Genomic DNA, 26,104 nt, shown 5'->3' on the forward strand with positions numbered 1-26,104 from the left:
AATCCCACAGTCATCTTCAGCCCTCCCGCCTTGGGTTACTGTCCTTGCACAGGTCTAAATCGAGTAAAAGGTAGCCCTTTCTCACTACGCTTTACTTCAAACCCGTCGAACAATCCTGTCCATCGGTCCCTTTTTCCGGTTTTCCAGTACGGAGTACTATTTTGTGTTATGTTTGTTTAGTTGTAAATTATAAATTATTCTTAGGTTTAAGGACATGTTATGTCAAATGTGCATTGACATGCACCACCGTTTTCACTTTATAACGTGTAACCCGCTAGGCCGGATATTTCCATGGGTTAGCGCTACATACTTAATTAGTCTTATGTATTTCTTTTCTTTGCTCAATAAATAAATCTGAATCTCTTATCGAACCGCAAAACTTATTGAACATACAGGTACTAGGTTGTTCAATTCAGTGATAAAATCATGTTTTGTTAATCTATATTCAAAACTTTGGATTTTATTGCTGCTGCTCGAATTTGAAACTTTGCAAATTTTCTTAGCGATCATAATCCAATGGACAGATACTGTACGCACGTGCCGCTGATAATTTGTCACTAAATTAAAATATAAAATATAACTCGGCATATTTTAGTTGAACGCTACATTCATATTCCATTGAACTCTAAACGGTTACAATCGGTTCTTCGTTCATTGATTCATGTCAAAAGCGAAACTTCCGCTGACGGGTCTTTCTTGGCGGCCATTCTTTTCGATTGGTTCGATATAATGACTGGTTTAACAAATAGGGTGAGTCTCGGGTTTAACACGCGAAATTAGTTTTTGATTTGATGAAAAATGGGCGACTAAGCCTTCTGGCTACAGGAATTGATAAAAATTACTAGAAAGTGTTGTGAAAATGTAGCGAAAAGTGGTTGAATAAGTTCATCTCATGTTTTGACGTATTACACGTGTGGCACTTGGCATTTGTTTTCACCCGGTAGTGGCCGTTTCCAAAGCGGATATCTGAGAATTACAGTCGAGAATTGAAAGTGCTACTGGCTGTTTCCAACTTCTTGCGTATGTGAGGAGATTCTTATTAATTCCTGTAGAAGCCGAAGGACGAGTGCATGTTTGCGCTGCATTCGAACATAACCTCCAATTTGTATGGGTACAGAGAGTGGTCTTGCTAATTGTCTCAATTTTTCGTTTTAGGCCATTGTAATTGATGGCCGAGGCCACTTGGTCGGCCGATTGGCATCGGTTGTTGCAAAGTATCTGCTGCAAGGCGGCAAGGTAGCCGTTGTACGATGTGAGGAGCTGAATCTGTCGGGACACTTCTACAGAAACAAAGTGAAATACTTGGCATACCTGAGGAAGCGTTGCAATGTGAACCCGGCCCGCGGTCCATACCATTTCCGCGCTCCATCAAGGATCTTCTACAAAGCCGTTCGTGGTATGTATATTGTTTCAATTAGAATTATATTTTGCAGGAATCAAAGCTTGAATTTAGTTTTTTGAAGGGGTTTGTGCTTGGAGAAGTCTGGAAATGTGTCCATTCAATTTCAAGTTAGTTAAAGTGATTAATACCATGAGCATCCTGCCATGCAAAGATATTTAAAGGGATCAATCATTGCAACCACGTTTCGGAACAAGGAGTTCAGGACAGAAATCTTACATTTGCGTTGCATCTAGAAACACCATATTCAAGCCTTTTAGTTCCATTATTTTTTTCCTGAATGTGTCGCATCTACTTTGGGTGGTTGTGGCCCTAATTTCAGTTACTATGTGGCTGACTTTCATCATCATCATCAGCGGCCAACAATCGGTATCCGGTCTAGGCCTGCTTTAATAAGGAATTCCAAACATCCTGGTTTTGCGCCGAAGTCCACCAATTGGATATCCCTAAAAACTGTCTGGCGTCCTGACCTACGCCATCACTCGGTCTCAGGCAGGGTCCTCGTCTTCTTTTTCTACCATAGATATTGCTCTTATAGACTTTCCGGGCTGGATCATCCTCTTCCATACGGATTAAGTGACCCGCCTACTGTAACCTATTGAGCCGGATTTTATCCACAACTTGGTCATGGTATCGCTCATAGATTTCTTCGTTATGTAGGCTACGGAGTCGTCCTTCCTCATGTAGGAGGCCAAGCATTTTTCGGAGGATTCTTCTCTCGAACGCGGCCAAGAGTTCGCAATTCTTCTTGCTAAGAACCCAAGTTTCCGAGGAATACATGAGGATTGGCAAGATCATTGCCTGGTACAGTAAGAGCTTTAACTCTATGGTGAGACGTTTCGAGCGGAACAGTCTTTGTAAGCTGAAACAGGCTCTGTTGGCTGCCTGCTCATTCTGGATGAAGGCAGTTGGTACGTCTCGGGTGGTTCTTCCCATGATGTCGATATCGTCAGCATAGGCCAACAGCTGGGTGGACTTAAAGAAGATCATACCTCTTGCATTTACCTCAGCATCACGGGTCATTTTCTCGAGGGCCAGGTTAAAGAGGACGCATGATAGGGCATCCCCTTGTCGTAACCGTTGTTGATGTCGAATGCTCTTGAAAGTGATTCTGCTGCTTTTATCTGGCCTCGCACATTGGTCAGGGTCAGCCTAGTCAGTCTTATTAATTTCGTCGGGATACCGAATTATCTCATGGCCGTGCACAGTTTTACCCTGGCTATGCTATTATAGACGGCTTTAAAGTCGATGAACAGATGGTGCAACTGTTGTCCATATTCCAACAGTTTTTCCATCGCTTGTCGCAGAGAGAAAATCTAATCTGTTGCTGATTTGCCTAGAGTGAAGCCTCTTTGGTATGGGCCAATGATGTTCTGGGCGTATGGGGCTATCCGGCCCAGCAAGATAGCGGAGAATATCTTATAGATGGTACTCAGCAACGTGATACCTCTATAATTGCTGCACTGCTTGATATCCCCCTTTTATGTATGAGACAGATAATGCCTCGTTGCCAGTCGTTAGGCATTGATTCGCTGCCCCCGTACCTGGAGCAAAAATTGATGAACCACCTGGTGTAACTGGTCGCCTCCATATTTAACCAATTCGGCTTTAATTCCATCGGCTCCTGGCGAATTATGATTTTTAAGCCGTTGAATTACACGGACTGTTTCTCCTATACTTGGTGGCGGTATTTGTTCGTCGTCTTCAGTTGGCGGGATCTCCAACTCGCCGATGTTTTGATTGTTCAGCAGTTCATCAAAGTATTCAACCCATCGCTGCAATATGCCCATTCTGTTGGAAATCGGATTTCCCTCTTTGTCTCGGCGGGATGAGCATCGAGGTGTGTAAGGCTTCATTCTGCTGACTTGTTGGTAAAACTTCCGCGCCTGGTGCGATTGCTCCCTGTATATTTCGTGTATGCAGACCAGTTGATTCTCCCAGGCTTCTTTTTCCGTCTGTAAAGTCGCTTGTCCGCTTGCTGAAGTTCGTGATAAGTCCTCGCGCGTGCCCGCGTCCTTTGAGAATGCAACATTACTCTGTGTGCAGCATTCTTCGGTTCCGTTGCTAGCTTACATTCATCGTCAAACCAGCCGTTCCTACTTTTCTTGCGGCTGGGGCCAAGTATCTTTGTGGCCGTATCAATGATAACGTTCTTCAGGAGGTTGTGAAGATCATATGTTGATGCTTCATCTCCATGATCTCTGATAACTGCGGTTATTGCGGCATCCATTTCCCTCTTCTAGGTGTTGCGGAGGGCTGTCAATCAGCATGTTGTCAATTTGGTTGCAAGTGGTCCCGTCTGGAGAGGCCCACGTTTGTTTGTGAACCGCTTGCCGCGCAAACCAGGTACTTCCAACAACCATTTCGTGTGACACTGCTAGTTGTAGGCAGTCCGGCATTTGTATTTTGATGTAAGCTATGGGAGAAGGTATCCTTCTCCGACTCTGTAGGGGCGTGAACGTTAATGAGGCTTATATTTCTAAATTTGCGTCACAAGCGTAGTGTCTAGCGGTTTAATTATGTTTTCAAAGCCGATAACAGCAGGTTTCAGGACTAAGAAACCTACTCCGAGCACATGGTTTACTGGATGGCCACTATAATATATGGTGTAGCGACTCCACCGGTCCCTGTCCAATGCATTTCGTGTAACGCTGTTACATCAGCCTTATATTGGGACAGGGTATCGGCTAATTGCGTGTACAAGGAGCGCACGTTCGATGAGAAAATGCGCAAATCTTTATTCCGTTTTCGTTGCCGAGTTCGCGGTTATATCAATCCAGTCCGAGGCTCTTGTTGTGGCTTCGTAACAAGTTGTCTTCCGTGTAGGGTTGTCAGCCCTACCCAACCTGGAGGATCAGTTGGTACAATTTGTGCCGTTTTTAGGCGCGGGAGACTCGCCTTCATCCTTCTTCGTCTGCACCTTTTCTTTAAGAAAGAACTTCCAGCGGTGACCACGTGGAGGTGGAGATAGGGCTTGGTAGTAGAGCTGTTGGTGTTTGTTCAGCAGGCGTTTCCCAGATTTTATGCTCCATTGTGGGTACCAATCCACGTTTCGCCCTGGGACCTACATACGACAGCAAACCATGTAAGAATTTTTTTCGTTCATCGGTCCCCCATGGAAGCAAAATAGAAATGGAAATTTTGAATCAGCAGAACAGAATCTACAAATTATTCGAGGGTTCGGAAATCTTGGCCGCGTGATGGGTACGTGGAAAAACAATGGGCGTTCGAATGACAGTCGAAAAGGATGGTTTCTTCCACTTCAATTTGTGGTAATTTGTTGGGCATTGACTTACGTATTTAGAGCGAAATTTCAAACGACAAACGTTAATTTTTTCCAATTCTTTCGTTTTCCTTAGCGTAGCAGCGCACTTTCCAGCTACTAGCTGAAAGAATTATCTTTTTCTCGGGGTTCAAATTTGTAATCGATCCTGTTCTCCGTGTTTTGAGCCTTGTTTTGAAATTTTCGGTAGTAACTACTCTCAATTGCGGTTTTTTGTTGAAAAATTAGGTCCCGACATACGACGTAATTTAATGTGCTAATCCTTTTACTAATTTTTATTCTGCCAGAGGACAATAGACCTACCTTGATTGATGGACTAAGGTCTTTAGTTAGTACAAACAAAACGATAAAAATTTTTTGTTTCATGTATTCCAACATCCGAACTATTGTGAACAACACATTGACAACTGCATTGCACTCAGCATATCATCAAGCCAGCCGGGCTGACAGATTTTATTCAAAAATTAGAGTATTCATCAGTCCGTCAGTCTGATCTACTGATCGTGTAGGGGTAGACCATACAGTATAACGTCTACTCACGCTCTGTTTACGGTTGGGGTATGGTATAGTATGTCATAATATGTACTTTGGCTCCCTTCAGGACTTCCCGAGAGTCTTGCGCTCCTGTACTATTCTGCACCATGCGTTTCTTGGTTGGCCCACTCGTCGACCATATTGGGAATCATTGCATGGCATATTCAACAATGAAGTTGCAGGCATGTGACCTATCCACTGTCACTTCCGCCTTCTGATCCTATCTACTGCTACTTTCACTTTTTGATTAACACGTTGACGAGCGTTTGCTCCGTACGCCGAGAAAATTCTTCATTTGTTATAGAATACTCCGATAAGACGAGGCATACATGAATTGATGAAAGGTGAGTTTCCACATGACAGTGGCGGACACTTTCCATGCACTACACCTGTATATTAGCACAGAGAGAACATTGTCACGGAACAGCCCCAATTTGATGTTGGTGTTGAGATACAGTATTCGCTCGAAAATTAGGAGAAATGGGAGAAGCTTGGAAATTAGAGTTAACAACATGTGTCGTGGCTTTAATTTTCGAACGTAGAATTTCGTTTGAGAAGTAAATTTGTTTTTCCAATACTCTCGCAGAGCAGGGAAGGAAGGGAATTGTTAGTTTAAAAAACCCCCTTGACATCCAGTCCCTCACCGGTCGAAGTCTATCTTCTCAACAAAAGCATGAACATTATGCCTAAAACAAGTCCGTCTGTCATTGTCCTATAATAAATTAAAGGAAAATTAGATGATCAAAACGACCATCCTGAGTGGCCAAAGACGACCTCGAGGAGCTATCCCAAAAACCTAAAAAGTTGGCGAAACTGATCGTGAAGGTCCGTCCGCAAATACGGACGTTCCATCGCAGCACTCAGTCAACACATGCTTGCACGCCTCTGTGTTAGCCAGGCTCGGGAATGGGGAGGGTTTGAGTACTACGATCCCTCACACGTCATTATACAAAATTCACGTATCTATACCGATACGTGGGTCCACACTGGATCTTGAAAATAGCCGCACAAACAGGGATTCGCGGAAGTCTAACGATTTCAACCAAAACGCGAACTAAAACCTAAAATGAAACACAAAAGAACCACAGCTCGATCGCGCGCATGGAGCTGGGCTAAGGAGGAGAGACGAAAGGAGTCCTCAAATAAAAAGAGTTAACGAAGTTAATTATACTTTATGACACAAGTATATTTCCATGTAAAAACGATAAATGGGTAAATCACAAAATAAAAAAAAATCAGAAGAATTCGTAAATAAAAATCATAAAATAAAAATGGTAATAAAGAATGAAAACATGATAATTGATAATGAGAAGAAGAAGAAATTTGAGTTCCGGTACGGATAACCGGCGGGAGTCGTCTGACTTGGTGTCTGGATTAAGCTCCCGTAATGGACAGCATGGCGTCGAAACCGCTAGTCGTGGAGCGGTTCGACGTCTAGGCGCCACGACGAACAAGAGCATTGTTTCACCTGCTGCAGCTGTTGGCGACCACTTTAGCAGGTTCGTGCAGGCAGCGGATGAAGTGGACTGAAATCATCCGCTCCTACTACGAAATAAAGGCAAGGCCGGGTACAACATCTTTCCGCCCCTTGTTGCACTCTTGTTGAGGTTCGGGACGAATTCCCAAGAGCGTGTATAGATTTCTCGGAAATGGATCCTTTGCATAGACCAGGTAGTCCCAGGCTCTATGTATCTCGAGCAACTCCGGGAATTCTATTTCAAATCAATGATGACATTAAATCTCGACTGTGTGCTGATATGTCCCTGCTGCAACTAGAATCGCTTGCGTATTATGGTGTAGTTACGGCAGTCAGATTGTACGGTCAGAAGATTTCGCTTTCGTGTTATCGGTTTGAGTGACTGAAGAGATCCACCATGGAAAATTCGTCTGGAACGTCGGCTCACTAAGGCAGTATATTGATAAACTGATCCAGATCAGCACTGGCAGCGCCAGCAGACGGGTGAGACACAAAGTGCAGAGGGTTTACCGGAACTATGCCATCCCCAGTGAGGCACCCGTAGTTGAAATTCTGGACACATTAAAGCAGAAACTTTCTCTCATTTGCAGTGGGTTACGACGGTATGGCAAAAATCACTCCAGACGTGTCCAGAATGCAACGTACGCGAGGAACCACTGGAACTTTTTCAGATCTCTCAACGAATCCCAACAGAGACAGTGCAGTTTTCGGTAACTGAAGCGCAAGAGTATTGGCGTGGACTTTGGGGGTTACCCGCCCAGCATGCGGATCACCGCCATGTCAATATGCCTGGCATGAATTTTGCGGATGTTGCCGAAGAGGAAGTCGACGAGCCATAAACAGCTTGAAGAACTGGGGCGGTCCAGGTCTGAATCGGTTGCAGATCTTCTGGTACAAAAAGTTCACCAGTACACATGATCGGTTGTCACACAGCATAAATGAGGTCATGAGTCGGCCGGAGGAATTTCCACTCTTCCTCACTGCGGGAATTACTTACGTTATCTCTAAGAAGAAGACGGTGGTTTTGATAGCGCTCCACATACCTGCTAATCGATATCCCACTTCTGTATTGCATTGATCCGAAACTAATAAAGTTTTTGGTGATAGTCGTGGAAGGGTGGCATACCACCTTATCAGTGCGTACATCTAATACCTCAGAGTCCATTCGTATACGGAGGGGCATATTCGAGGGGGATTCGTTGAGTCCCCTCTGGTTTGCATGGCACTGAATCTCCTTTCATGGCTGCTGAATGATGCTAGAGCGCACGGTTTTGCAATTAAATATGGCCTACGTGCTAAGTGCGAACTGACATACTTGATGTACTTAGATGACATCAAGCTGTATGCTGGGACTGACGACCACTTTAGAAGTCCGTTGCGAATAGTAGACATGTTCAGCCGTGATATTCGGATGGAATTTGGATTAGACAAGTGTCGAATTCAAGCCACCCGTAAAGGTCATCCAAAGTCTGCCGTGGAGCGGAGGGTTCTGGAGTCTTTAGCTTATTTACATACGGACGGGTAAATTCGATGATATTCTCAACCATTGAATATCATCGAAAACATATCAAATTGCTTTGGAACGCCGCCGTCAGAATGTGCACTGTGTCGCGTGCTGTGTATGCATTTGTGTTTTCTTGCTGGAAACGCATATTTTCCTGTCCTAATTCATCCAATTCTGGATTAGAAATTCGTTAATTGTGGCTACAGTAATTTTTTGGCCTCTGTTTACTTGGAATGGAGTGGATCGATGATACATCATATCATACATATACAATGACCTGAAGTGGATATAATCAATCTTTATCAAAAAAACAGGGATTCTCAGAGCTCCGGGAGTGGACATTTAGTTTATTCAGGTCTAATGACTCATTTTGACAAAACTAGCACTTTGTTATTAAGTGCCAGCATGGCGCGAGCATATGTTAACGGCGTTCTACGGTCAATTTTCAATAGTTGATGGACTGCTTGCACTTCGTAAGTGAACATTTTCATTATTCATTTATATAAAATTCGCTGCAGAGGCTACCGTGTGTGAATTGTTATGCATCTCGTCTAATTGTTGTCCCTTCATCATTTGTGGGGCCACGAAGATTTGTAGATTTTTGCGTTCGCAACATTCCTGTGTAAAATTGTTTAATAGAGCGGCAAAAAGCGGTAATGGAAATCAAATTGAATCAATATTGTACCACATGAGAGACTTGTCTTTAGAGGCTGATATTGGATTCGTTCTGCCCTAATCGCAGTCTTCCACTTCTAAAATAAGAAAATGAATGGATATAAAAGTAGTTTGTCTGTTATGCAGAGATTGGAAGCGGTACATCGACCGAGATACTTGGCGTTGGAATCACGATGTTGAAATTAAGGTTCGTGAAAAGAAATGCCTCTACCACAAGGTTCTCGACCATAAAACAATCGCCGCATCTGACTAAAACTGAATTTTTGACGACCGATCCCCATGAAACAGGCACATTCACTGTCAGCACAGTGACCTGCCCAGAACTGAGCAATTTAAGTATCTCGGGTCAATGCTATCAGCCAATGGAGAACTGCGTTATCAAATTGCTTCACGCATTAACGCAAACTCGATGAAGTGGCGCTCCACAACTGGTGTTCTTTGTGATTGACGTATCAACGAACATCTCAAATCTAAAATTTAACGCAATGTCGTCCGTGCTGTCGTTCAGAGTGTTGCCGACTATAAAAGACAATGAACGGCGTCTTGTGATAATGGCGACGAAGATGTTGCTTTGGATTAGTGGCGTGACACGTTTTGATCACATTCGAAATGAGGATATCCACAATCGATATGGGGTTGCACTGATCTTGAAGAAACTGCGAGAGAGGCGGCTTGATACGCTGGATGGGAATTTAAAAACCTCGTGATTCCATCCAGATTAAGCATTTGATAGGGCCAAGTGGCGAAATCGATCATGGAGGGTCGACCCCATTTGTGAACGGGACAAAGGCTGGAGAAAAAGAAGAAGGGAGCACAACAAGGGCGACCGCGTTCGTTCCTCATAATTTGACACAACTTCAGTATTTTTAGTTACATTTTCGGAATTCAAGCTTTGATTTTTCTATGAAAACAGTAAATTTTCACATGATGAATAATTTTTTTACCTTACCTACATTATTTGAAACTATAATGTAACAAAAACTCAACTGACGTTCAAGATAACATTCTCTAAAAGTTTTTTTTAATTCAACAAGACTAATCAACCGTTTCCTCCTTTCCAGGCATGATCCCACACAAAACCAAGCGTGGACAAGCAGCTCTTGCACGCCTACGAGTTTTCGATGGTATTCCACCACCATACGATAAGAGACGCCGTGTATGTGTTCCAATCGCTATGCGTATCCTCTGCCTGCGATCTGACCGCAAATATTGTCAAGTTGGTCGCCTATCAAGCGAGGTTGGCTGGCACTACCAGAACGTGGTGAAGAACTTGGAACGTAAACGTAAGGCTAAGTTGCGCGTAACATTGGCACACAACAAGATCATGAAGAAGTTGACGGTACAAGCGAGGGAGAAGATCTCAAAGGTGGCCGAACCCTTCAACAAGATCATTAAATCGTATGGATACGAATAAGCTATAGTTCGTATTTTTTGGTTACAAATAAAAAAAGATAAAAACATTTCGTGTCTTGCTTTTTTCATTGTTGGAATATTTGGGGAAAAGTTTGGATTTCTTAGAATATGAATATAGGTAACCAGGGGCATCGGACCTGCGTTAATGGCACGGATCGGTATTGGAAAAAATAGTTGCTTTAAAAAGACTGGGAGTAAATGTTCGTGGCAACAAGTTTTGGGAAGGTTAGTCCATTTGTATCCAACACCTCACAGTTGACATGCCCAGCCAATTCGTTTTCCTGACATTATTAGGATCCAAAGAGTGAGCCGGGAGTTACTTATCATTCTCTAATTCATAGTAATTAATAAATGTCTTCTGTAAAGCAATTTCTATTTCTTGTACTCTTTGAAACCATAAATGTTTGCATCACTGAGATTGTGATCAAGAAGGTTGAAATGAGACATTTGAGACCAAAGGATATTGGATTAATTTTTGGTATATGCTTCTAAAATTATCCTCGATGATTTTTCCTGGAAGTGTTCCTGTTCTTTGCTAGATATGACAGTATATAATGATCCGAACAAGAAAAAAGAATCCTTAGATTTCCGCATACAATGTGAGAAGTGCTGCATAAAAGTACCGGACAATTCGACAAGCTGCGACGTAAATCAAATGAACATAGTTTAAAAGTAACTTGGCTGATAAATTTGCTTTTTTAGGTAGCTCAGCTGGTGGGTGGAAACTTTGGAAGCGTTATGCCTGGTTCTACCAAAGTTGTTAGTCTTGTGTGGCCTACAGTTGTATGTACAGATTTATTTTCGATAATAATTTTTTTAGTTTGCTCAATTGGTCTGTTAAGGTAGATACCAGTGGCCGCTCCGGGGAGCCCAATTAGCGCTTTGTGCGCCGATTCCACAGGCCATCTTTGATCCGTCGATAGAGAATACTGAGCCATAACCTTGCAACACGCCTTCGGTCTTCCACTTTGTCCTGGTTACTTACTTCTGACATAGTCCGTGGGGAATGCCCAGATTTCCCAAGGTACTTCGTCTAGGATGTTGCTGTGGCCGTAGTATCTTCGCTGCCCAGCATCTGGACTCACGTAGTCTAACGGCATTGCACGCTGCAATGTATTTAATATGGAGGTCTAGGGGAAGAAGATGCAGGAGTACGTTGAAAGCATCTGCCTCGCAGGACTGTAGAGTCCCGGTAGCACCTGCACACGCGGTTCTTTGAAGCCTACTAAGCTTCATCCCATTGTATTTTTTTCTCAAAGCTTACCACCATACAATAGAGTAGTACGTTAGGATCGGACGCACTACAGCGATGTACATCCAGAGAACCATCCTGGGCCGGAGATCCCATTTCCTTGCAAGGGTTCTCTTGCAGGCATGGAAGGCTATACAGGCCCTCTTAACCCTCAGTTCTATGTTCAATCTCCAATTTAGTTTTGGATCCAGGATTACACTCAGATACTTTACATTAGGGGAAAAATGAACCAATCTTGGTTCATTCAGCCGTTATAGATGGAATTCAGGTATCCTTCTCTTGGTAGTGAATAGCATCAGTAGCATTTTGGTTGGGTTTATGCTGAGTCCGCAGCCCACAGGCACACCTTTCGCAACGCTCCTTCCATGATGTCGCTCATAATGGAAAGAAATATCTTTGATACTAATATCACCAGGTCGTCGGCATACGCCACCACCTTCACCCCGCTGTCTAATATTCGTAAAATTTTGTCCATTACTATTAATCAGAGCACCGGTGAGATGGCGTCACCCTGGGGCGTGCCTCCGTTCACAGCTGTGGTCAAGTGGTTGCCTCTCAGATTCGAGTGGATTATCCTGGTACTTAGCATGGATATAATCCATTGCGTAAGATACCCCTCCAATCCAATACCGGTCAAGGCTTCCTTAATGGCGTTGGTACTAACGTTGTTAAAAGCTCCCTCTATATCCAAGAAGGCAGCTAGGGAATATTGCTTGTACTGCAGCAACTGCTCAACCGTGCCAATTACCTCGTGGAGGGCGGTTTCTATGGATTTTCGTTTGAGGTAGGCAGGGTGTTCGTTAGTCCTCGTCGGACTATCTATCATCATCTAATCCAACAGCTCGTTGGCGGTGTCGATTGGAACTAGGCCGTCGTCTAGTTTTGCAAAGCGGAACACTTTTACCTTTGCATTCCTGACTCCGCACTTTATAGTCGGCCTTTTTCAGTGCCTCCAGGCATTCTTCGTTTATACGGAGTAGTAAAGGTTGGCTGTTTGTCTGAGGTTCCTCCTTGATAACAACCCAGTCGTCCATGGGAATCCTGGTATTTTGAAGGTGCAGGAATTGGACGAGCTTGTCCTTATCCATGCGGATCTTCGGCAAATGCGAGCAGCCGGTCTCACGGGAATTTTGTCGTAAGGGATGACCTTGAACTTTAAGCCCTCCCCGGTGTCGCTGGTCTTAGCGACGCACGAACCGAGAAAATCCCTAGAGAACTGGTCCATGCAAGCTATAACGTGGAATCCACGGACCACCTGAAAGGAATCAAAGCATGGGATGAGTACCGTGTGTTTGCCTTCGGTGTTCAGGAGATGCTCAAAGACCATCCCCGACAGCTTGAACTTAATACTGGTTCACACCTCCGGCGCTAGTTTGCCGCTAGCAGAATTACCATCCGCCAGCGCCACATATAAGGGGCTCCTGACCACGTCGCTGAAGGGTTTCGCAGTTCGTGGCCCATCGGATGTTCCTTAGCATCTAAACTCTTGACCACTCTGCTCCGCTTCTTATCTTGCTCGACCTCGTCTTGAGATCGATTGCGTTCCAGAGCGATGGACTTCGCCTTTTGCTCGTCTGCCAGGCGTTTGCTATTATATTCCTCAACAATCGCCTGGTATTTAGCGAAGTCTTTTTCATTCCGCTCGTCGACAGTACCGGCCTCCTTACTCTTAGCAATCTTGCTGAAAGAAATTTATTTAGTTTAGTGAAAAATAGGGACAATATGGACCCCATGTCCAGCATACCTCGGGACCTTTTTTTTCGCACCGTGGGCTCGGGTTTTCCCTCTACGGTCCTGCCAAGTTGACTATTGTTAATTACGAAGGCACGAAATTTAACTTTCCATCTAAAAATTGAGTTGGGGGAAATTTTGACTATTTTGGGACCACGAAAACCTAATTGCGCCTCCATTTATCGGCATGCGGTTGTTCAATTCCTTGCCGATTTCGTCCCCTCACAGACCATTGACGGAAATCACGTACTAAATCTGTACTATCAGAGCTTGACCTTTTAGATTGAAGTCTTATATACACACGGAAAGACATTTCTCAATAGGAATCATTGAACTCTTCTTTCTTTTTTATGCCTTTCTCAAAAATGGAAGAAATAGTCCGCGCAATTCATCGGCTTAAAATCCCAAGTGGCCAGGAGATGATGGAATTACAGCCAAATTGGTTATGGACTCGTCCAATTATATCAAGCGTCATCAATTGATGGTCAAGGCGTGGGACAGAGCATTATCATGATGACTGGCAACGGCATTATCGGTCCATTTCATAGAAATGCGTATATCACGCAGTGCAGTAATTATAAAGTTATCACGTTATTGAGTATCATCTAAGATATTCTCCGCGACCTTGTTAGGCCGGATAGTCTAAGTTGCCGAAGTTAGCGAGGGGACGTTGTTTTCGGGCAAGCTTATGGTCCTTGAACAAGGTGAACGGCCTGCCTTGAAGGCAATATCGGAAGTGCTTGATGCTCAGATACACTGCTAGTAATTCACGATCATAGGCTCTGTAATTTCGTTGAACAACTGTTATGAGAAGAGGCCCAACTGTTGCCAGATTTGATTTACTCTTTGGTGAAGAGTAGGGCCTATTGCGGTGTCTGTGGCATTGAAGAGCACGGCCAGAGGTGCGTCTTGTTGAGGGAATGTTAAAAGTGTAGAGTCTCCCAGCTGTTGCTTGGTAGTTTCAAAGCTCTGATGGATTCTGGAGAACACAAAACCCCCTGCTAATCTTGGGTCTTATAACCAGACAGGAAAGCGTTAAGTAATGTGGCTTTGGACAAGAAATGACCGTAGAAGTTTACCGTGCCCAAGAATCCTTCTAAGGTCTTTGGTCACCTTTGCCAGCGAAAAGTTCGCGATCACTTATACTTTGCTGGGTGGCTGGAATGATTTGAAAATCTGCTGCTGGAGAAATTTGCATTTGTCAACGTTGAGAATTAAGGCATTTTCAAGCAGGTGTTGAAAAATGCCCTTGATATGGGCCAAATGCTCGGACTCAGTGGAAGATGTGACCAGGGCTTCAGCTAAGTAAGCAAAACAGAAGTCCAAGTTTCATTGTACAGAATGGATGAATCTCTGGAAGGTTTTCACCGTATTGCACAGGCCAAAAGTCTTCCGTGTGAAGAGTCCAAAAGGTGTGTAAATTCCTGTCTATGGAATATTTTCGGCAGTACAGGGATTTGATATTAGGCTTTAGCGAAATCAAAGGTTGAGAAAACAGGACAGTTTACCAAATAATGCACAGTCTTGAATGAGTGGAATGGGAATTATCTGAGCATTCAGGCATCTATAATCTCTTTAAGGTCGCCATCCGCCATTGGTTTTGGGGACCAAATGAAGTGGAGATGACCAAATGCTGTTTGAAGATCTGCATATATCCTTAAGTAGGGTTTCAAACCTTTCCCGTGCAACAGCGAGCTTCTGGGGTGGTAGAGAATTCAACCTTCGAGAAGATTGGGGAATGTGGTGTTGGACATTATGCTTAACTAGCTGAGAGAGATTACATTCGGTAGTAATGTTGCGATATTTTTGGAGCAGTGCACGAATGCGTGGATCGGCAACGTGCTCAAAAAAGATAGAGTGTGGTAGCTGGAGGTGGTTGAAGGCGGAGACTTACGTCTACTTGCCTGTATTAATTTATAACAATTGCAATTGAAGGGAACATTATGATGATGAAGGGAGCAAGTGGTTCCCGAAATATGGGTTTTTGCAAAAAAGAAAGTCAACACTAGCGAATAGGAAAAACAAGTTTTATTATTTCAAATAATTAATCGCTAGAAACATCGCGTAATTACTCTAGATAATGAAGGAAGTTAAATTTTAGAGAAGGACATGGACTACGTAATCAACTAATCCAGGACTTCTTCTGTTGAATACTTCTGGTATAATGTAGTATTCCTAGATATCAAGTGGATAGATATCTGGCTGAATCAAACGTTAAAAATTAGGATGTTGGCCATGCTTTTAAAAATTATAAGGTATCCAATATCAATTAAAAAATGGATATTTTTTTTGTTTCTCTTATAGACTTTGCATAATAGAGTCGGTTCCTGCGATATATTTATCACCTCGCAAAACAAAACTGGGGGAAGGATTAAAATAAGCCACACGATTCATTTCGACACCACCATCAATAAACAAATGGTCACCGAACATGTTAAAGGTGATATACCTCAACTTTACTCTACATCTTCTTGAACAGAATCATCGATATCCATTCTAGCCTACATAAATAGCGTAAATTACACGCAGTGCTCAGGTCCCGATCTAGACCCTTTACGAAATTGCACTCCAGCCGATTGTGAAGAAAAGTATTTTGGACAAAGGAATTTCTTCAATACAAAAACGAACTTTTGTGAACCTGTCCCGGATTGTAGTGCGGTAGATACTGGAGATGCAGTATGTATTGGTTTCTACGGAATAGTAGTTGGTATTTATAAACAATTGGCATCTTAGATCTATGACTATACAGTTAATGAATGTGTGGATGTTAAGCGAATTGTTTGCCAGGAGCATATCGACAAAATGCAAAAAGGAGGATATGATGGGAATATGTGGGAACCTAAGCACGATACGGAGGTAATTTCGTTGTATTTGATATTGAGATCCTTTGAAATAGATTTCATACCCAGTTTAACATGGAAGATGCGTTCTTGAGGAGCGTAAGCGAGACTTCCGGATAAATTACGCTATTACGGGATTCTATTCTAGCATGGAGCGCTATAGCTCTGGTCATATGGCATGGTAAACACTGGATCAGATACGAGCAGCTAAATAGCTTTGACTCGGCTTCCAGTGCAGCGTGGTGCTATAGGACTGGCCTGGCCAGTGGAGAAGCTATCTTTCTTGATTCCATCCTGGAGAACCTGAAAAGCTATTCTCCTTTTGAGCGACAAGGAAACTGCTGTGGTTCAGTAGAATGAAGAATGATTTTTATTTGCAAATTCTCAGCCTTATATAAAATTTGAAATGCTTGCGTGGCTAATTTCTTACCTGGCTAAATTCTTATGTCTAATTTATAAACTATTGGGTCGGCGTCATAATTTGCAAGTGCACGACTCATTGTGCATTGCTATAGTACATTTTACTTGTACAATTGTACTGCGAATTCATATTTTCATAATAAGTTTATGGTTCATAGATTATTATATTAAGTATCATACATTTTAATCTCTTATAATTCAAAAATTTATTCCACCATTTGCAGTTTTCTTTGTAACTTTTGTATTCCTTTCCAAATCCACTTTATTTTGCTTGATCAGGTTTAAGCTAATTTGAATTAGTAGTAAACCTATAATTTGTAGTTAAACCTCACAGTGTTTCTTCAGGAGCGAGGAATTTTTCTGCCTCAGCTTTTTGTTGAACGATTTCCAGATATTTTTTTGTTGAATTCAATTAATTTTGCTTGAATTTAGAATTTCCCGTTGCACTACCGTTCAAAAGAAGTGTTAGCCTGAGCTGCTTTAAAGCTAGGAGTCTGGTGACTTAGCTTTGGGCATAACAACAAGTTGGGTAGACCAATTTTGTCTTTGTTTTTGCAATCAGCTGTTCTTTTGTCTCCGATTTCTGTAGTAATAACTACGTTTCTAAACGATTAAAAAATTTGACTCCATTTCGACATGTCTGGAGTTCCTTATTAAGGCAGGCCTAGACCGGATACCGGTTGTTGCGCCGTTGATGATGATGATGAGTTAGACATTTACATATGGAAACTCAACTCTGCCTTCGAAACTAAAATCGATAAACACGCTCCAGTTAAAGAGTCTGATTACTACAAATACGGGTGCCTTTCCCCCTCTATCCTTCTCTTAGTCCGCGATAGAAGGGAGACGATTATTTCATCGTCTAAGAAACAGATGCGCCGCTGACTACCATCTCCTCTTCGAGATAACTAAAGACCGGTCCAGCAAAATCAATGGAATTATTCGGTCCGAGTTGAATGCATCCTCAAATCCTTCAAACCTGGCCCACCAGTTTTCTCAATAATTAATTGATTTGCTGGAAGGTAAAAATTTTCTCTCAACGTCAACTACTACCCGATAAAAATAGGTAACTTCCAGTTTCACTCCCCTGAGGAAAAAATATCCGTCTGCGTTGCTTACTTCAGCCACTTATGCAGAGTCAAATCTCCCGCGGACTTCATCTGGAACTCGGTGGTCGCCACTACTGTCAGCGATAAAAGGTTGAGCTTGGAAGCGTCTTACCTTTGCCCCTTTTCCCTCAGCTGCACGACTGATATCATGGGGCTCCGACCTTAGCTCTAAATTTGTCCTGTGGAAGTGTGCACCTATCATCAGCGAACGTCTTGCCATCTTCTTCAACAACTGCCTACACAACGGACACTTCCCGGTATCAAGGAAATCAGCCCTCCTAGTACCTATCTCTAAGAAGGCCTATCTTTCTTCTTTCCAATATTGGGAAAATCTTCGAACGTACCCTACTAGGTCACCTCAATGAGCACTAATTCCATATCATTCCACTTAATAAATTCCCCTTCGAAAACCTCAGATCCACCAAGCAAGCAATCCCGTACCTGCAAGACCATATCCTCAATCAACTGGAAACAGGCATTGCACCGTAGCCTGCACCTTAGATCTCGAAAAGGCATTTGATTAAGTTTGGAAAGAGGGATTGCTCTACAAACTAATTCAGTCCAATTGCCCCCTCCCCTTATTCAGAATCCTCGAAGACTTCATCTCCAACAGAACTTACCACGTGCGCTCCGATGGACCTCGCTCTATCGACTTCCCGGTAAACTCAGGAGTCCCCCACGATATTCCCCTCCCTCCCGTAAACTTATTCCTCACGACAACGGTAACTCAGGCAGCTCATCACCCGCCATTTTCCGCCAACGACAATGGTCCTTCCGCGTCAGGAGGGATCCTCTTCACTGATGACACCATCCTATATGCGAGTGGTCACAGGCTCTCACTAGACTCCCTCTCTCTCAATCTCCTTACCAATAGGGTCGTCGCTTATTTCAACCGGTGGGCCCTTACCGTTAATTCCGAGGTTATTTGCTTCAGAAACCCCAATCACATTCTCAAGCCGAAACCAAACATTAAATAAACCAAACATTATATCCCTCAACAAACTTAAATCCAATCCTCACGTCAGATCTGCTATTGCCAATGTCCCTAAGGCCTTAGCTGCCTTAAAAAAACTCCTCTCATCCCGGGCCCTGTTCCCTGCCACCAAAACCCTTTTATACAAATCTTTTATTCGTTGAATCCTGACCTACGGTTCCCCAGCATGGGCTACCATGTCACCGAACGTAGCAGAAGCCATCCAACGCTTTGAAAGGACGATACTCAGGAAATGCACGGCCAAATGCAGAAGGCCAAACCTAAAATTTTACCAAAACTCTCTCCTGTACGACCTTTCCCGGACTTGCCCCATAATTCCGCACATGATTAAGTTGTCGCTCGTCAGACTGATAAAGTGGCTGTCCCACCCTAACCCGCTGATAAAAAATCTCGCTAAATGCAATGCATTGTTACGTGACCAGAGGTAGTACGTGTCAAGGCTGGCTCTCCTCTCGGACAATAATTCTTCTCTTAACCACCACGCCTTCCCTTACTCCTTCATCCCCTCCTTTCAACAAAGCTCCTCCCCGGACTTTCACAGAGGCTAACCGCGTAAGTCCAATGTTTCGGCAGTCAATCCCCGTGCAGGTGTAGATCACCTTTCATTACTTTTCTTTATTTAGTCTAGATTAAGACAATTGACATTAATTAGCCTGTACAATATGTGATATCTGCAAGCATTAACTTCTTCCCTAAATTAAGGTCCCTCCTTCTACCAATTAGGCTCCTCAATACATGCCGCGCAATCCCACAGTCATCTTCAGCCCTCCCGCCTTGGGTTACTGTTCTTGCACAGGTCTAAATCGAGTAAAAGGTAGCCCCTTCTCACTACGCTTTACTTCAAACCTGTCGAACAATCCTGTCCATCGGTGCCTAAAAACTCCCTTTTCCCGGTTTCCCAGTATGGAGTACTATTTTGTGTTATGTGTCAAATGAGCATTGACATGCACCACCTTTTCACTTTATAACATGTAACCCGCTAGGCTGGATATTTTCGTAGGTTAGCGCTACATACTTAATTAGTCACGCTTGCGATTTTAAGTTATTATTCTTTTTGTACGGCACATGTATTTCCTCTCTTTGCTCGATAAATAAATCTGAAATCTGAATTGACGAATATTAAATTAATTAAAACCATGAAAATACAGTTGCAAGTGTCCACCATAAGATGGTGCTGGATGACTGATATGTTGTGGATTTAGTTCAAGCGTACTGTGTTATTTTCATATGAGCTTTTGTGACTGCCGAGAGAACCATATAACTGAATATATTGTTTGTATTTGTTTGCGTGATATCTAAAAGAAATATGAGTAAGGATAAAAATTTAGATTATATTTATATAAAATAATAGATAGCTCAGGCTTTCAGAATATATATTTGCATAGGAGGGAAAACTGACATGGCGCCGTGGCTTAGTTGGTTAAAGCGCCTGTCTAGTAAACAGGAGATCGTGAGTTCGAATCTCGCCGGGGCCTAGCACCGTGGTTGCAATTTTTTTGTTACTTACGCAGTGACCCATTCGCATTAGTTGTTGGCGATGGCAACATTGTTTTTTTAAGGTTTTGTGTAAACACAAAATTTTGTGTAAACACAAAACCTTACTACAACCGGTTTACTGTCTGTCATTTTTTTTGTGAGGAGATGGAAATCTTCAAAAGACACTGGCCTGGACACGCCAGCGTGTGGGATTCTTACCCACTAAAACCACTATTTAGCGATCTATCCCTTTCGGCATTCTTCGTCTGCGATAAAGGAGAGATAGACTTCGCATTATATATATTCGTCGTATTATCTGCCAAGATGTCAATGGGCATCATTCCAGAGATGACAAATGCTGCATCATCTGCATCTAAATGCTGAGCACACCCTTAGGGCTGTTGTTCTGTAGACTGAACTCAGTTTGTTAGCGTTAAATGTCACCTGCGATGCCTTTCCTCAAACTGAGAGAGAGAGCAGGATCGAACTCACTACCCTAACTATAAGCAACCTGGAAGCATGCCGTGGCTCTCCCACGTTCGGCATCATCCTTGCCAGGGCCACACCCGCAGTGGATGCTTTGTCATAAAGATACTGCACGTGTGGCCTATAGCTAAGCTTCCCGTCTATCATCACTCCCAAGGTAGAAGTGGCTTAGAAGTGATGATATGATTTCCAATTTGAATACAGGCAAATTTCTTTTACGGCGCTTGGTGATGAGGAACGCTTCCGTGTTTTCCTCCGCAAATGTCAGACCAGAACTCTCTAGCCAACTCTTAACAGCACTGATCGCTTCGCATGAGTATAAATCAGCATGTTCGAGGTGCTTTGCGATCACAACCAGCGCTAGATCGTCGGCATAGCCTACCACCGTGGCTTCCTCCGGAAGGGGAAGATTAAGTACACCGTTGTACATGATGTTCTATAGTAGTGGGCCTAGTACGGAGCCCTGTGGTACACCCGCGGAGACAACGTACTCCTGGGGTCCGTCATCGGTGTCATACCAAAGTCTCCGTTCTTGTAAAAAGCTGTTGACAATAGCTGCAAGATAAGCGGGAATACCAATCTTCGCCAGAGATTCCCGTATTAGGTTCCAATTGGCCGAATTGAATGCATTTCTCACATCCAGGGTCACTACTATGCAATATTTGCTAGTACTGCCCTTTCCGTGGATTGCATCTTCGGCCAAGCCAGAAACCATTTTGATGGCATCAATGGTTGATCTGGCTTTACGGAACCCATCTGCCGATCTGAGAGACTTCCCTGGCTCTCAACGACCGAGAGTAATCTATTATAGATTACTCGCTCTAGCATTTTGCCCACAGTGTCCAAAAGGCAAATAGGTCTGTAGGAGGTTGGCTCATCTGGAGGTTTGCCAGCCTTAGGCAGTAGCACCAACTTCTGTCGTTTCCATGATGCAGGAAATATCCCCTCGGACATGTACGCTTCGAACAACTCAGCGAACATGTCCGGTCTGGATTTCACGGCAAGTTTAAGGGCCTTATTCGGCACGCAATTCAGATCCGGAGCTTTGTTATCTCCTATCCTAGCGCAGATCTCCAGCAGTTCGTCAGTGGTGACTGGCGGTATTGCCGTGTCGTTCAGAGGTCGCTGGAAGCTGTCTATGCTCTCCTCTTGCTGAGGGAATAACCCCTGAATAATTTTTAACAAGAGTGATCTGCGGAGATGATCGGACTCTGAATCGCCCCATCACGGCGCTCCCCCATGGGTTTACGTCCGCTTCTGAACAGAGCTCCTTAAAGCATTTCCTCTTGCTTCGTTGGATGGCGAGCTTGAGGGTTTTACGGGCTTCCTTATACGCGCGCTGTTTTTGCCCTTGATCGATTCTGCCTACCGCTCTTTGAGCCGCTCTTCTGGCTCGGTGACAGGCTGATCGAAGGTTGGCCAGCTGAACATTCCACCAGTAGTTTGGCCTTCTACTGGGGAATGAGCACCTCCTCGGCATGGACGCGTAACACGCTTTGGCGATGATATCCAACTGTGTGAAAGCATCTAATAGACTGCGGCCCCTTGCATTTGTCTCTCTGCTACTCCACTCACGGGCCCAAGCATTGAAGTCATCAGCAATCACCCTCGGACTACGATCCCTTGCGTCGAAAACAAGACTGTCAAGCATTTCCTTGAATTCGGGCACTGTCAGGCTTGGTGGAGCGTAACAATTGTATACATATACCCCGTTTATTTTTGCCCACACAATGCCGTTGTATGTCTGATTCCCAGTACATTTTATGACTTGTCGACCGCATGCCCATATTGCCGCTCCACCAGTCGAATCTGTAACCCACACGCCACCGTGAAACTTTCTATAGGGTTCGCTAAAAATGACAATTTCCACCTCGAATTCATAGATGGTCTGCTCGAGCAAATCTTGAGCGACCCTACAATTATTGAGGTTTATTTGAATAAACCTCATTTTTTCATTGAAGTCAGCGCCTTCCTAAATTCCGGCCATTTAGCACTTCCGACAATATGTCGGTAATCCCGTCCCTCACTTTCTTCGCACAATAAGCATTTGGGGTCCCTATTGCACGCTTTGGTAGTAATGCCCTTCTCCCCACACCTTCTGCATCGATCGGACCGATCAATGCCGTTGGTGCATGCCTTCGCGAAATGGCCAAACGCGAGACACTTGAAGCACCTCTTTAAAGAAATCTGCTCTCTCAGCAGACGGCAAACAACCCATCCGATTCGAACCTTCCCGGCCACCAATAACTTCTGCGCTGCGTCCACTGGCAATCGCAATGTGGCAGTTTTAGTATTGCCATAGGCTTTCCGCAAACTCACAATGGACTCTTCGGCAAGTTCCTCCAACTTGAACTGTTTCATCAGGGCAGTGCAAATTTCTCCTTCATCGAGATCCTTGCACTGTATATAGACCTCATGTTTTTGAGTCCGTACTGTGACATTTTCCCCAAGTGAGTTCTTAACTTGAGTTCGGAAGCCATCAATTTTCCTCAAGCTGGCTTTTTTTAGCTCAAACATGAGGTCACCCTTTGGGGTCCTTCGAATCTTGCTGACATTTCCACCTAGATCTTTTAGGTCGGGGTCAGCTTTGACCTTTTTCAGTATCTCCGCGTAGGACAAACTTCCATTGCTGGAGATTACAATCGCTTCTGGGGGAATTCGCACTTTTGCCTTTTTCTTCGCCTTTTTCTTAACAATCTTGGTCCATCCACCGTTTTCATTCCCTTTGGATTTTGTCGAGTCGATTGTCGGAGCGCGCACTTGGGGGACCTGCTTTCTCTCTTCGGTGCTTTTAGTTCCGTTTTTCCGAACTATTTGTATTCCCTTTTTCCTCTTAGGGGCCTGCTGATTTCCCAGGGAATCCACATCTCTTTCCCGCACTCTCTTGTTTGGTGGCAGGTTGATTGCAATACGATTAGGTGTCACTTGGGTCGCCTGTGACATTGTTGGGGTAACAGATTTCGACTTACCCTGGGAATTTCGTTCATCCTGCTGCGATTTGTTGTAGAGCACTCTTATAACTCTCACCATATTTTTTATGGCTGGGTGTACGTTGTGCTTGTCCTTGATGAACTCAGACAACTCCACTATTTTTGCACCAAGCTGTGTGAAGGATAATTCCTTTGTTTCAGGGCTCTGCTCTCCATGATTCCTAACCAGATTACTACTTTTAAATAGTCCTTCACATTTGGCATTCATTGACCTTTTCTCCGTTTTATCTTTTTTGATGTTTGGCATTGGTGGAGATCTCAAAGTTGACGAACTTCTTCTGAATGGGTCCTTTTCCTGGTCCTGGAGCACCTCCTGCTGCTGCTCTTCTTAAAAAGGTGCGGTCGATGTTGTTGCTGTTTTTGTTGTCAAGCGATTTACTTTCAATTCATCCTTCTTCGGTTTTGTTACTGGTGTCCTTGGTAGAGTGGTACTTCGCTTGAATACTTCTTTTTCCAAATTTAAAACACTTGTAGCATTAGATGCCACGGTGGCCAAGTTATCTACCACCGAGGCACTGCGGTCGAGGGATATCGACGACCGGGAGCCCGCTTGCTCACTCCCAAAAGCCGCCGGTACTGGGGTTCCGAGCCCTTGCACCGAAAGTTTTCTCCTTCTCACGTCTTCCATAGTGGTTTTATATTCTGGGTATCCTTCCCATATTCATTTTGGTCCGCGCACCAGAGATGAGCAAACATTAGCCCATGCACAGTCAGAAAAGAAAAGTGCATGAACACATATTTACACATCAATAGATATGCCCCAATCGCGCCTGATTGGAGATCTGGCCACTTCTCACAGATCTGTCTGTCTGTCCGTCACACGCATTTTTCTCGGAGACAGTTACACTGATTGACACCAAATTTGTGAGAAAGGTGGGAACTGTGAACGCTCATGCATGCATGAGAGACATATTTTCGGAACCATTTGTCCTTCTCTTCTGTGTAAGATCTTCTGCGAATGAGGACGTGTGGGATATTCGTAATTTTACTGCGAAAACATCTCAAATGAATCATCCCTTAAAGATTATTATTTATTTCAGTCATTTGCTAACATAACCCACATGCCTTTGGAAAAATATGAGGGAAATATGAAAACCAACGACGTGATAGATGTGGATGCAAAGTCTCCTTGGACCGGTATCCTTCAAGGATTTCTGATGGTGAGGTTTTCATACAATATATGATATTGTTATCAACGTATTGCAAGTTGGTATTAAGAAGAATATCGATTTAATTTGTTGTTTTCTTCCAATTTGATTGCAGATAATAGCAGCTTTGGCAATTTATCTGTGCATTTCATGTTGCACTTTTTCGCTGATGGTTTTGATAACGAAGCGTTCATCAGGACCAAATAACAATTAATATATTAAGACATAAACCGTGTTTTTATGTCATGTTATATATTGCAAAGTATTGCCCTAAATGACGCTTTTATTTTATTTTTTCTAATTGTTACTAATGTTTATATTCCAATAAAATTATCAAATTAAATCAGTTTTTATCTAAATTGGACAAAACTTGAAGCTACTGAAGTACTGATAAGTACCACAATTGATGGGCTTTACTGCCTGAAATAGTATTTGTAATTTTGATAACGGCCCCAGCGATACTTCCTATTCCCATTCCTTTTTTGGTTCATTGTGAAGTAATGTTTATCGTCCCTCATGTGACCCAACAAAGATTAGTCCTTTCCGCGGCTGCGACATACGGCTTAAACCAGCAACTGATTACTTGGTACACTGACGGATCCCTCACAGCAGAGGGAGCGGGTGGGGGAAAAATGTACTTTGAATCAATGGGCAGGTACACTAGCATATTCCAGGCGAAAATATACGCCATAGACAAATGTGCCTCCTTTAATCTGCAAAGGAATTATAAGGGGCAGAATATAGCTGTTCTTACCGATAGCCAAGCAGCGATCAAGTCACTGGGAATGCAACAAGGTCTGGATACTTTGGGTTCCAGGTCATGCTGGGTTGGAAGGCAGTAAGGCAATGGACGAACTAGCCAAGAAGGGAGCAGGGACGCCTTTACATGGGCCGGAACCCTTCTGTGGAATCGGAAACGGTTTCATGGCTATGAATCTAAGAAATGAAGCGGAACGGTTGAGGGAACTATACTGGGCGGGTCTACCAGGGATTGAGCAGTCCAGGGTGCTTATTGGGGGATACGAACACATACGCACAAAGAATTGCTTAAATCTCACCAAAAGGAACCTCCGAATCATAGTGGGAATTCTCACTGGTCATTGTCAGCTGAACTATCACCTAGGGAAGCTAGGGATATCTACGGACACTGCCTGCAGGTTTTGTGACGAAACCTCTATACACGTCCTGGGACAGTGTCCGGCACATGTGCAAAATAGGTCGAGGCATCTGGGAGAACACTTAATGCCAGATGCAAAGTTGAAAGATCTGGAAGTAGGGAACATACTAAAGTTCCTAACGGTTATAGGCCTGCTTGAGATACTATGATTAATAGGTACACTATAACCAGTAAAAGGAGCACAATAGTTCTTCAA

General features: G+C 43.6%; 2 protein-coding genes and 1 non-coding gene across 3 annotated transcripts; all 3 read left to right on the forward strand.

The window, feature by feature from the left end:
- The first annotated feature begins 638 nt into the window (after window positions 1–638).
- LOC119660115 (60S ribosomal protein L13a) lies at window positions 639–10,332 on the forward strand. Its single transcript, XM_038068504.1, has 3 exons — window positions 639–750; window positions 1,156–1,396; window positions 9,934–10,332. The coding sequence occupies exons 1-3, from the start codon at window positions 730–732 to the stop codon at window positions 10,284–10,286; spliced, it is 615 nt and encodes a 204-aa protein (XP_037924432.1). The 5' UTR covers window positions 639–729; the 3' UTR covers window positions 10,287–10,332.
- Window positions 10,333–10,600: 268 nt separating this feature from the next.
- Window positions 10,601–25,048, forward strand: LOC119659893. Its single transcript, XM_038068216.1, has 8 exons — window positions 10,601–10,763; window positions 10,825–10,931; window positions 10,988–11,068; window positions 15,573–15,708; window positions 15,769–15,944; window positions 16,002–16,124; window positions 24,624–24,743; window positions 24,847–25,048. The coding sequence occupies exons 1-8, from the start codon at window positions 10,637–10,639 to the stop codon at window positions 24,943–24,945; spliced, it is 969 nt and encodes a 322-aa protein (XP_037924144.1). The 5' UTR covers window positions 10,601–10,636; the 3' UTR covers window positions 24,946–25,048.
- On the forward strand, window positions 20,033–20,106 carry Trnat-agu. Its single transcript has one exon. It is a non-coding gene; the product is annotated as a tRNA-Thr (tRNA).
- Window positions 25,049–26,104: the final 1,056 nt, after the last annotated feature.

The sequence above is a fragment of the Hermetia illucens genome, chromosome 6, assembly GCF_905115235.1.
Source record: "Hermetia illucens chromosome 6, iHerIll2.2.curated.20191125, whole genome shotgun sequence".
Classification (NCBI taxonomy): domain Eukaryota; kingdom Metazoa; phylum Arthropoda; class Insecta; order Diptera; family Stratiomyidae; genus Hermetia; species Hermetia illucens.